The sequence below is a fragment of the Dermacentor andersoni genome, chromosome 9 (genome assembly GCF_023375885.2).
Source record: "Dermacentor andersoni chromosome 9, qqDerAnde1_hic_scaffold, whole genome shotgun sequence".
Lineage (NCBI taxonomy): Eukaryota > Metazoa > Arthropoda > Arachnida > Ixodida > Ixodidae > Dermacentor > Dermacentor andersoni.
In genome coordinates this window covers 49903630-49915930 of record NC_092822.1, presented here as the reverse complement: position 1 = coordinate 49915930, position 12301 = coordinate 49903630, and the positions used below count along the sequence as shown (strand labels likewise).

Below are 12301 nucleotides of genomic sequence, written 5' to 3'. Positions count from 1 at the left end.
AGTTGGTCGATTATTTCTTTTTCTTTTTTTTTTGGCTTTTTCATATTGATGCAGCGAACCTATACTAAGGAAAATATGAGCGCACTGTTAATAGCGAACTACGCAAAGCCACATGAAAGAAATAAGCGATAGTAGCATGCAGCTGCACATGGGGTTACCCTTTATGTGTGCCGTGTTGAGCCTCGTTACAATGGTGGGGCATTCTTGCAGCTTTAGACTTGACGCCACGTGGTCAGCACTGCTGATTTTAAGACACTGCTTGGTCGCCCAGCACACTCGCAGTATCCTGTGACCTCACTGCTGCATTGTTCATCATTGCCCGTCATCGTGGTTTAATTACAACATGCTAGTATAAAAGTGAACAAACTCGTTCTTGTTATTATTCGCATGTTCTTATATTCGCATGAAAAAAAAAAAACATCGTGAATGATTTTGAATTCTATGAATTCGAGTCACATCTGATTACAAGGCTGCTTACTTTGAGACGTAATACAGAAAGACAGATAATTTCTTTCTTTTCATTATTTTTCAGACTGGTTACACGTATTTCACCTGCACCTTCAGGCCTCGCAAGTTGGACACCGAATCGCGATGGCAGCGCAAAGAGAAAGGGGCAGTATTCCAAGACATCCGCATTCCGTATACCGGGGTTTCCGTGTCGAGTACCCATTGCGGCCAAGTCTGCAGCCTCTCTCTACTGCCTGCTATAAGTTGTAAAAGTTGTTAGCACTCTTGTGCAATACTGTACGTGAATCAATCTGCCGATATTCTCCGCACTGTCGCTAATGAGCATCGTGCGAAAGCACGAGGTCGCTTGATCGAATCCCGGCCACGGCGGCCGCCCATTTCGATGTGGGCGAAATGCGAAAACACCCGTGTACTTAGATTTAGGTGCACGTTAAAGAACCCCAGGTAGCCCAACTCTCCGAAATCCGCCGCTACGGCGTGCCTCATAATCAGATAGTGGTGTTGGCACGTAAAACTCACTACTGTAACTTTTTTTTTGCGTCGTGCGTACAAGGGCCCAGGTGAGTAAGGCCATTGCCGACCACATGAGGACACCGCCTTTTGCCTGGCTTCCCACCGGAAGCCCTTTGGCAGGGCAGATTTCGTGGCACTTAGTACAGCACAGCCTTGACAGCAGCTTTTCAATAATGGTCTGCACCACGTACTTGACTGCAAAAGTGCTGCTAGTGCTTTGTGCGCAAGGATGGTGCTCTTACCCTCCCTCCGAAACACGGGCTTCAACCAGACATTCGATAGTTACTTGCCACTGTGTTCTTGTGTATGTTATGTTTACTACTTATGAATAGGTGGTTTCTTATGTAGCCATTGTCATTTAGAGCAGCGTGCTAGACGCATTTTCAAGCAAACAGTTATACCATTCACTTACTTTTTATTCCTTTCTCTTTTAAGAAAAGGATCGATAATTCTAAAATTTCATTCACGCGCTTTGATAACATCCCGGAATTCGGGTACATTGCGCATCGTTACTCATTGGGCAAAGCAGAATACTTAATCGGAAAATTGCAGCATGGAATTGCAGCCCACAATGCCCCAAATATATTATGTGTGTAGCCCTTCTAATTTTTCGTGCTATTTTCTGCTATTGATGCGCAAGGATGAATTTCTTCTTTACTTTTTTTTTACTTACATGTTAACTTTGCAACTTGGATCCACCGTTCGTTCTGTTATTATTACCATGGTGAAAATCAAAGCGATTGTGTCTCAGGCATAATGAAAAAGGGGAACAGAGAAACGTCTACCAAAAATGAAATGGTTTTAAAAACTACTTTCGGCTTCCGTACGGAAACCGAATCCTCTTTAGGTCTTTTCTTTTACCGTTTCATTCTGGTTCGGCGTTTCTCTTTCTTTCTTTTCGTTATGCCTCCTCCTGACCAGACGAATTATCGTCGAACCATTGATGTCTGAAATATGCGGCCATGTACCGATAGTCCGATAGTGTATAGATGTACTAATGAGTGATGACCCCGCTTTATTTCAGCGCTGTTCAATATAAAGACAAGAAAAGAAATTGAAGAGCATGCGAATAATTCCGGTACGTTGAGTCATTAGCGGAGGCATGTATGTGTGCAGCTATATATCACAACACGCGAGTCTGCAATATTCCTCAGTGTCACATTGTATTGTCAAATCTATGCAAACTCATTGTCGCTACTCACCGTTAGTGCTCACTTGTTTTATTCAAGTCGCCAAGCATCTGTGGGGACACTACTGATGAACATGCTTATATGCGATTGACGTGCATGTGACAGAATATTTTCTTCTTCTCGTCACCATAGTCGACTCAAAGAGCACGTGGTTATGGCCAGAGCGTGAGTTGTTTCAGTATTGCACTTTATTCATCTCAACAACGCCAAATAGTTCATTGGTTTAGTGGTTTGTGAGGCACAGTACTTCTATATGGCATACTATATACAATGAAATGTCACAATTATGTTCAATGGTTTATATACAAAGCTTCGCTTAGCCTTAAGGGATGTTGCGATAGCGGCACTGAAATGTTACCCGATTTTTGATCTAGAGGCGGGACTTCTCAGCTTGCACGTGGTAATGCCGCTCGCTTCTGAAAGTGAAAACAAAGTTTGCATTACTACAAGAAAAAAAAATTGCGCGTGCACTAAAAAAAGAGGGTCCGGCAGTAGCCGGCAAGAAGTATGCAGAATTTCACACACTTTCACGTGATAAAACCGGGCATGCTATAGAAATAATGGAAGCAGGGCTGAATTAATTATGTCACGAGTGTTAAATAGGAATGCACAATGGAAAGCACCACATATCGCGGGGTCACTCCGAACTGATTGAGGTGGCATTGTAAAGGCGGGTGCTAAAGCACACAAATACCACGTCGGAGATAGCTTCTTCAGCCTCAAATGGGTGTCAAAGGTAACATAAGCGTCCTCGTAAACTGTGAATTGTGACACTCTTCGTTTATGTGGATAGCGAACTTCTTCGCCATGTCAGCTAGGCGTGCACGTGGTTTTGACAGTTTGTTAGTGTGGTCTACGAACTTATCCTTATCACTCTTCATTCAAGAAAAGCATACCAGCACTTCTGCAGTACTTAAGGCGACACACTTGAGTACCCGGCTGTGAACACAGTGCGCCTAGTCTAGTACGCCTGACTCGCATGAACTTAAATTTCTCTATTTCTCTCTGTTTCACTCTCCCTCTCCACGTGTGTGGCAGCAAACTAGACAAAGTCTAGTAAACCTCCCATGTCGTTTCTTCCCCCTCCCTGTTGGACAAATTTTACTTTGTAGCCAAGATGTTGTTCTTTCATTTGTAACATATAGCGTCCAATACAGGAATTCCGGGGCTCCTAAGCAACAGGTATGAGGTGCACGTTCACCTCATCGCTTCCGGAATAGTCAAGACCCGGCTTTCGATGGTTGCGGGGTAAAATCGCACACTGACGCACTGAGGAACCGTGCAATTGTGCACAAACATTCACCGCAAGGAACCGTTGCCTGAAACAAAGAGTGGTCATTCATAGCGGCCAGCTCGCTTTCCAACTCACAATGGTACTTGTTTCTTCTTTTCCTGCTACCATTGCGTCTGCAAAGCATAAAAGATGGCGTCCGTGCATTTATCCGGTCGCTTCCCGCTCTTGAAGTCTCTTTGTCTTGAAGTAATGATATGAGAAACTTGCATATCATTCAGTCACCGCCAAAACACGACATGTGGAACTTTTCGCCACTTCTCTTTATCGGGGTGCTCATGAAGAATGATAAAAAGTGAGGTGATCCATAGCGCTAGGAAAAAAAAATTTTTTTTAAGCTTGATAAAACGCAGTTCAGGCTTTACACGAGCAAACACAACTACGTGCTTTGGTGCATCTGCAAATTATTACCACCCTTGCTGCATTTCGCCACAGCCTGTCTTTAGGCTGTAGTAACGTTCCGCGTATTAATTCACAAGGCATCGCTTCAATGTTTAAAATGCGGAAATGTAACTGAAACTGACATGGCCATTAGCAAATGGAAACATTCTTCCCTTGTGACACGTAGCGAAAGCATTGACTCACTGTGCCTCTGGTAAGGCTAAATCTTGCGTACGAATTTACTCACCGTGAATGGCAACACAATGGCCAAAGGTTTAACGTTACCAAAATTCGGAAGCGTGGCTTCATTCACTCCATTCTGGCCGATAACTACGCAAGTTAAGGGAGGGGAGGGGAGAATGAAATGAAAAGTAACCGTGATCGGCGTGGACTCAAAAGTATACGTCCTCTTGAAGTGTTGTATACAAACTTGTCAAAATATAACCAAGTCAATACCACAAACATCATAATAATCCGAACGGAACCCTGCAAGACAAGCCGCTGGGTGTCTGCGTGAAGACGATTAGCTTGATAACTTCGAAAAAACACGAAGAAATTCGGAACAATCATGTCCAAATGATGTGCATGAATGTGTAGTATGGTCGTGCTTCATAAATGTATTTCACATTAGCAATAGCATTTTTTTCAGTGATCATTGGATACGCAACACTAATACTCTACATACAGAAACGTCGAGTCCGTAGGCTGAAAATAATAACTTCATTAATGACCTCAACACTCAAATCCCTGCTGAATCACAAGTCGAAAAGACAATAGATGAAACTTGAATAAAAAGAATGTCTTCTACAAAAATCTTCAACATGAAAGAGCATGAGCATTGCGAACTCGGCTTCTTCATACTTACTCGTCATGCGCTAAGCATTCTGCGTGGCCGCATGCACTAAACACCAGTGTCTGTGATTCTGCGTTCCTCAAAAAAAAAAAAAAGCCCACCTTGTAACATCAGCGTGTCATCGCCCGTTATCTAAAAATGATGTCTTTTTCATCGTTCTCCGTGTTACGGACATTGCGCGCAAGTTGCTCATTTCACTTGTCCTTGGAATGTATAAAAACGTCATTGCACACTGCGCGCGATGGCTAATCTGCTGTTCTTTTACAGTAGTTATACTTCCACAAGCATGTCATCCATGGAACCCATAAGATTGCTTTCGTTTTGTGGTTGCAGAATTTCGAAGTAGGTTTTTCACATGACAAGACGGGAAAATATGAAGGGCAGAAGTTGCCGCCCACGGAATGTAGGATCACGGCAGGTTTTTCTAAACGTCACGCAGAGTCATTCCACAAATCGTTACATTATAGTACAGTTATCTTCAGAGTATACGCACGTTCTCTGAAAGTGTTCCTTGAATTTGCGCGCTCTTTACCTTCATTTCTCGCAGAGCAGTGAGGCGGCAGCACTGTCTATAGAGGGCGCGGCTTTCTCCTTTTTTTTTTTTCTTTCACGATATTGATCTGGCTAGCACCAGCGGCGCTGGAGAATGTTGAACAGAAGACTTCTCGCGCCATCTAGAACCAATTACAAGAATGATGTAATAATGCGCAAATTATGAAACACGTTCAGGATTTCTCAATTTAACAAAAGAATATCATCGAACGAAATGTCAATGCAAGATAGGCAAGGCTTGTCGCTCAAATTCTGTCGGCATCGTACTCAAAGTGTCATTGGAGGCCTGCGTCAAAAGCACTGATTACACGGGTTCTTATACGCAGTGACGTGCAAGGTAATGCGATCTATGCGAAAAAGAAAAAAAAGATGTCTTCTGTTTAACTTCAGGCATTATCTAGTGGCTCCATAATCAAATAAAAACAACCACGTGTGAATAGCTCTTTTTTTTTTCAGGAACATATTACCATATACAAATACTGCGGCGAGCGAATTTTCGACAACCAGGAGAACGCAAAGATCACAACATGGACTTGTATTCAGTGACGAAACGATTATCTAGCGTTGGCTTTCTCTGGGGACACATCTTCATGCGTAATAATAGCGATTAAAACACGTGCTTCTGCCTTGCGCATATGTATTTCTTATCAAAAGTATGACGTAGACGCTGTTTACCTTTATTGCAAGCCGTGTTCGGGCTTTAGCCAGTCAGATAAGAAAATGAATGTCACGTAGCTCCGGCATTAGTTAGTTTTAAATGCATACTTAGAGGGCAAATGACAAACAACTTGCAGCACTCGTGTAGGAACTCAGCTTTATTACAAAACATAAATAAACGAAATAAGATACACAATTGTAACGCCAGCGCTGATATACAACTGTACACACAGACAGAATTTGTGACATTTTTCATCAGGAGCAAACGCCCAATGAATGAGTGCTTTTGTTTGCAAAAAGTTAAAAGAAAGAAAGAAATCGGAGAAAGCATGCTGATCGTAATCGGACGGCTTAACCAGAAAGGAAGCTATGCTTTCGCAACTTTAGAGTTGCCAGCTTTACATCAGTCAAGCAGAAGGACAGAATCCCTCACAATGGTTATCTGCAATGTTAGCAGCTGCTTCCAACAGTGCCCTGCGTTTGTTCCACTCTAGATAAGAAAGGGGCATATTGAGCACTCGTTTACTATGTACACGCTCGAAACATTTTGTCATATACACTTAAGACTTAGTCAGTACGCGTATCGTTGGAGCTGCAGCCACTGCAACAGGAAACTAAAATATTAGCGATGTAAAAGTTTGAAGGGAAAGCAGCCCCAAGGTACTTGTATAGCTGCAGTGTGAATCGAGCACAAGAAGTTGATATGTTTCGAAAAATTGCTCCCAAAAAAAGAAAATTCATTATTTCTAAAGAAACACTATCGCATCGCCCCAGGATGTATTAAACGAACGATACGGTAGCACCAATATCCGTTCATTATTTTTTATTCGAGGAAAGCTACGAAATAGGAGGATTTTGAACGCTGGTACAGCTCTCGAAGTTTGTCGAAACCTTGCTTTTTCTGATGAAATAAACGATAGGCCAATCTAAATGTTTCCATTCATAAAAACTAACAAAAGACAATCTGAAAAAAGGGGGACGCTTTCCCGCATTGTTTGTTTACGACTATTCTAGACGGCAGAATCATAAGGCGGCATGGTTCCGAGATCATTGCTCGTAAGCAAGGACACATCTTACAGACAGACTTACTCAGCGTCTGGAATAATGGCAAAAACTCGATGATCGAAGAATACGTGAGAATGGTGTATGACAGAATAAATACATGCGCGAATAAATAATACGAAGACGAAGCCTCGTTAAGTAGGCATAAATATAGCGATGTGCTCACGCGACCAATACTAGAAGGAAAATAAGTATGGTGAAGTTTTTTTTTTCGCTGTGTCCTTTCCAGACTCTTCACGCTCTTTACGAGTTGCCGTTGGCGTATGCAAAGATGATGAGCGTTTGTCAATGCCTACATCTTGCAGGCTGCAGCTGCCTGTAGTTAGGCGACTATACGTCTGGTTTATTCATTGCTTCCATTGTATTAATTATTGGAAAGACGTATAAATTGGACAATGTTTCCTGCACATAGGGTCATGCCTCTCCTAACATGTTCATCAACTAATGACTCCAACAATAGTGACGGCGGAAACAGCTACTCTTTTGTAAACCATTTCTGGAACTGTTCTCCCGGCGAGCTGGGAGAGACATCTTGACCGTTGGTGATCACACGGCATTTCGGGTCATTTAAATTCCTTTACCATTTCTATTATACTGAAACACGATCATTGGCTCGCAACTAATTGCTGTTACACTGACAACTCGTCAGTGTAACACGCATACCCGAACAACAAGGGTATAATAAGCACTTTTAAGGCATGAGGACAAATACGGCATTAAATACGAACACTCACACATGCACGCATCTACTTTCGTCCACAACACCAATACCATGCACGTCTTGAAAAATTACACATTTTCGGCACTTTCTGTGCCTAAGTCCGAACAAAAAAGAAAGGGTAGGAGAGAACATCTCACACATTCTTTGATTAGAGCACGTTCTAGTCAGTACTTGATGTGTCAGAAAACAATACCACATTGCCGTTAATATAGTTCCTATGTTACCGTAAACTGAACAGCAAGTCACCAATAAGTGACGTGAAAGCCGAATAGCGCGACATTTTGCTTCGCACATAAACGATCCGTCCACATGAGATAACGTGCCTGTTGAACTGCCTGTTTCGACGCAAAAGAAGAAGAACAAGAAGAGGAAGAGGAACAAGAAGAAGAAACACCAACACGTAAGAATTTGTTGACAGCCACTATATACTGCTTCTCGGAGGGTGTGCGCAGTGGAACTGTAATGCATTATACAAAAAGGAAACCCCTCTGCGACAACCTACAATGTAATGTACGTAGTCAGAAGGTCAGGTTGCGCTTGAAAACGGCGTACTGCCACCAAGCACTCTAAATGCGCAGCTTAATAACACAAAACAAAGCGAAGATCGTTTGCTATAGCTATAAACATTTGTGAAACTTGCATTTCACTATGGGCACATTAATTTGAAACCATGATTCAATAAATAAAGAAAACAAATCATTTCCGGTTCTCGGCTACAAAAACAAGTAACTTCATCCTCGTGTGACACGTACAATTTTTTAATAAATGTTACAGCATTTCTTTTACCTCTCGTTTCCGCTAAGAAGTCGCTTTGTAATTGACTGAAATGATGAAAGTAAGCTACCGCAACCCATCTTACACATGCTGGGTTCTTTCTTGTCTTTGTTACGAAATCGACGACAACGTTAACACCGCGGTCAACCAAATTGCATGAAGATAGTTGACCGTGGAGCAATGTAATGAAGTTGGGTCACACGCACAAAGTCGAAATTTTCGCATGGCTGAGCTGAAAATTATGCTGCGATCTAACTAGAGTAATCAAGGTTTCAGGGCATCAAAGAGGTTTTAGTTAGAAACGTAAGATATCGCTCAACTTTTCGACTGTCCAGTCGCATGTGAGCCGAAGTATTTCCGCTCTGCGCGGCAAAAAAACCTTCTCCGAACAACATTCAACACGCTCAAGATTCATTCAGCGACAAGTACGACAAGCTTGTTCCTTCTACGCGCAATGTGCTTCTCCGCCATTATCATGGTGCTCAGTGGTTGTTTGAGAAACTGTCATGATCGATTTCTTTTTTCTAAACTACCGCCAACGCACCGAGCAGCACAAGACCCGCACATCTCGGGCACACACACGGGATGCGCTTACAAGAGTGCTTGCAACACGTCTGCGCAAATTCCTAGGCTCGTGGCCGAAATTCGCGAAGCCCGTCCACTACACAGAACGTCTCTGCCGAGAGTGAACGTCCCTAGTCCATCGGTCATCGGCGGCCACAATCACCTCCGGTGTGGCCGACCGTACAGCGCGGCCACGTCGTTCACGGTGATCTCGTTGGCCTCTCGGTAGCCCTCGAGAGTGCGTGACGTCACGTGCGGGTGGTCTAGCGTCTCGATGCGCGGCGCCTTGTGGCCCGCGGCGCCGGCATCGTAGCGGAGGTTCTCCCACGCGCGCTTGTAGTGCCTCTGCAGACCGTGCTCGGCGTAGGCGCCCACGGGAGAGTGCTCCAGCGACGAGCAGCCGCTCGAGCCCCCGCCACCCGGCGGCATCTTGGAGCCGCGACAGCGGTCGACGCCGTCGCAGTCTCCTCGCCTCGCACTGTGGTGTGAAGGCGGCAAGATCGGCCCCGAGTTGGTTGGTTGCGTCGGTCGCGTTGTTGTGAGAACAGGGGGCGGGGGGTAAACACCGATCTACCGAGACCTGTTAGCGTGCGAAAGTGGAGAGGACGGGATGGAGGAGGAGGAGGGCACACAGGCAAACCACGAAGGGTCAGTGAGGGTTAATAAACCTCGGGTACGCGGTGCTGGTAGTAATGCCTCTCTGGACGAAGCCAAACAACGCGAGCACCGTACGTGGACACCCGAGAACGTGCCAGTTGACGTATTTGCCAATCGGTAGTAATGAACGTCTGCTATCCGCCATTGTCCGAAAACCTAGTGAATCATGCCACCCAGCTAAGCGAAAAAAGAACCCGCATTCGAGCTATTCACGAGTCCGTGTACAGTTCCCTTTTTTCCTATGAATGAACGCAATGACAATGGACACGTTGATAGCGTGTAAAGATACGTTATCCAAAATTTATTTCAAAAATTCCCCGAAGATGTTGCCACTAACAGCAAACGGAATCGCGTTCGTGCATATATTGTGGGCAGTCCTATATCGTAGTTCGACTGTGAACTAAATTTGAATGTGGAATCTTGTGGGTGAACAGGCTCAGTGAGCACCGACACAGGTACGCAAATATCTTGTATTTGCTCGAGATAAGAAAAAAATAGAAGACAAAGCTCCTCTCTTCATTTTGCTTCAACGTTTTCTAACCACCTACCACCGAAAGTGCAAGGAGACGACTGTGTATCTGACTGAAGCAGTGGTTAGAGCCGTAAAACTTGAAATACAAACTCAACATGGACGTGGCGCAACCTCGCAACCAATGTTCAGGATTCGTTCCACATTTTTATCGAAGGCTTTACAGGCATGGTATCAAAACTCGGTGATAGCATTGGCTACCTACAATATGCATTTTAGATTTTTAGTCTCAGCGTTGTCATGCGAAGAATTTTGACTAGCAACATGATGCTGTTAAAACAGTCATGAGCAGATTCTCGGCGCTCAGTGAAGGAGCGCCCTTACTCTTTTCTCGGTAAGCTGGAGAAGTTAAGTACGTATACCATCCTTCACACGTCTTATGCTGTAGAACAAGTTTTTGAATATTATGCGATAGAAGTTTGCGGCTCGGAATAAACGCCAGAGCTGCCCAGACAGCCCGCATGGCATCGATCTGCTTATCCAAATGCTGCATCGAGTTTAACTCCCTGGGACCTACTGAAAAACGGGCGTGCTATCTAGCAAACGACTTGAGCCACAAGAGTGCCAATGACCTTATAAGGTAAAACGTTAACAATTTTTGTTGAAACGACGAGTGAACACTTTTCTTCCCTTTTGATGTTCTGTCATGTTCATGCATCAGAATCGCATGTTCTAAGACCCCTTCAGTACAAGCTTCCACAGAAACACAAACACTACGATGCATATAAGCTGGTTTCTTGGAGCAGTGTTCTCTAAATACAACGTGCAACAGCAGCAAACATTACTTGTCAATAATTTTTATGAAACAATTTTTGCCGGAACTCCAACCACTTCTACCCCTCCAAACGCTCAAACGTTTTCTCTGCTGTTGCCTTAAAGATACCATATGTCAAAAGCTGAAATATGCAGTTAAATGGTGTGCTATTGATTCAGTGACAGCTCTACAGAGCTAGTACGACATTATTTGAGATCGCGTGGTCTCTTTCGAGCTTTCGAACAAATCTGATAACGATGGCGGATATAGAGATGTATCACCGCTTTGGAGCAATAGTGCACAAAAAATAAAAGAATCGACATTGTTTGGCTTTGTGGCAAAATCACCTAAGTCATACACTGGCCACGTCGGCATATAATCGATCTTAACTCTATATCTGCTTTCTGGTGATGTGTTTTACACTATGATGCATGACACTATGCAAATGTATAGTATCTGCATCAATTTTATGAGAATGTAGAAAACGTTCAGCAGCAGCTTTTCTTTTCATTCTTTGATGTACAGTGAATCTCTGCTGTTTGTTACAGCACTTCGAAAATCAAATTCGGCAGCTTCCAATTTTGTCACCATCAACATGAGATAAGGAGTTTTGCATTGTGTTAATCAACATAAAAAAACACTTCAAAAGCATTACTGTGCTTAGCACGTGTCAGGGTCATTACTGCGTCACTAGAAAAGAAAGCAGGCAACCGTGCTCAACACAGTCAACAAGGATGTGCAGTACCCTCTGTTAATGTTTCGTGTAGCCTGCCACCCATGCAAGAGGTTGCAACCGGGCATGCAATGTTCCCAGCAATGCCATTTTCAGGATAGACATCGTGCATCAGGTCATCGGCGTTTTCACCAGCACATGCACACATATGTGAAAAAGTAATACTGTGGTCACGTATTCGGTTCCAGTGACTGTACAACGCCACCACCGTTTAAACTCTCGAGGCATGGTCATGGTGACGATAAAGTGACACCACGGCCCCACGGAGTGCTGAAAAGTCTGGTTTGACCCCAGGCAGTTCGCGATTTCGATCAGTTAAAGTCTTCGTTTACAAACAAATGCTTTTAACCAGTGGTAGTGTTTCCCAGCCACTAAAGCTATTGTTTGAAAGCTATAAAAATTTGCTGTTCCTTGATGTACTAATATCCTGTGCAGTCAGCTAGTAAAAAGCGTAATAAATAATCATAGTATAACCAAAGTACCTTACGTCAGGGTCACGTTATCTAAATGACTGAAGTTTTCAGCGGCAGCAGTAGTGGCAGGACGAGTGTTTGATGGCTTCCAAGAATGCGTCGCATGAAAGTGATTGAGTTGCGGCAAAC

The 12301-nt window shown here is 43.7% G+C and overlaps 1 protein-coding gene across 4 annotated transcripts in view; it reads right to left on the bottom strand.

Annotated features, from left to right (window-relative positions):
* Nucleotides 1-2353: 2353 nt before the first annotated feature.
* Nucleotides 2354-12301, bottom strand: part of LOC126528528 (uncharacterized) — a 99684-nt gene continuing 89736 nt past the window's right edge. For 2 of the 4 annotated variants that reach the window (XM_055069079.1, XM_050176397.2), the window contains exon 13: nucleotides 6044-9504. In XM_055069079.1, coding sequence (XP_054925054.1) covers nucleotides 9186-9504 — 319 coding nt within the window. In that variant the 3' untranslated portion in view covers nucleotides 6044-9185. The other 2 variants (XM_055069080.1, XM_055069081.1) reach the window with 2 other exon arrangements.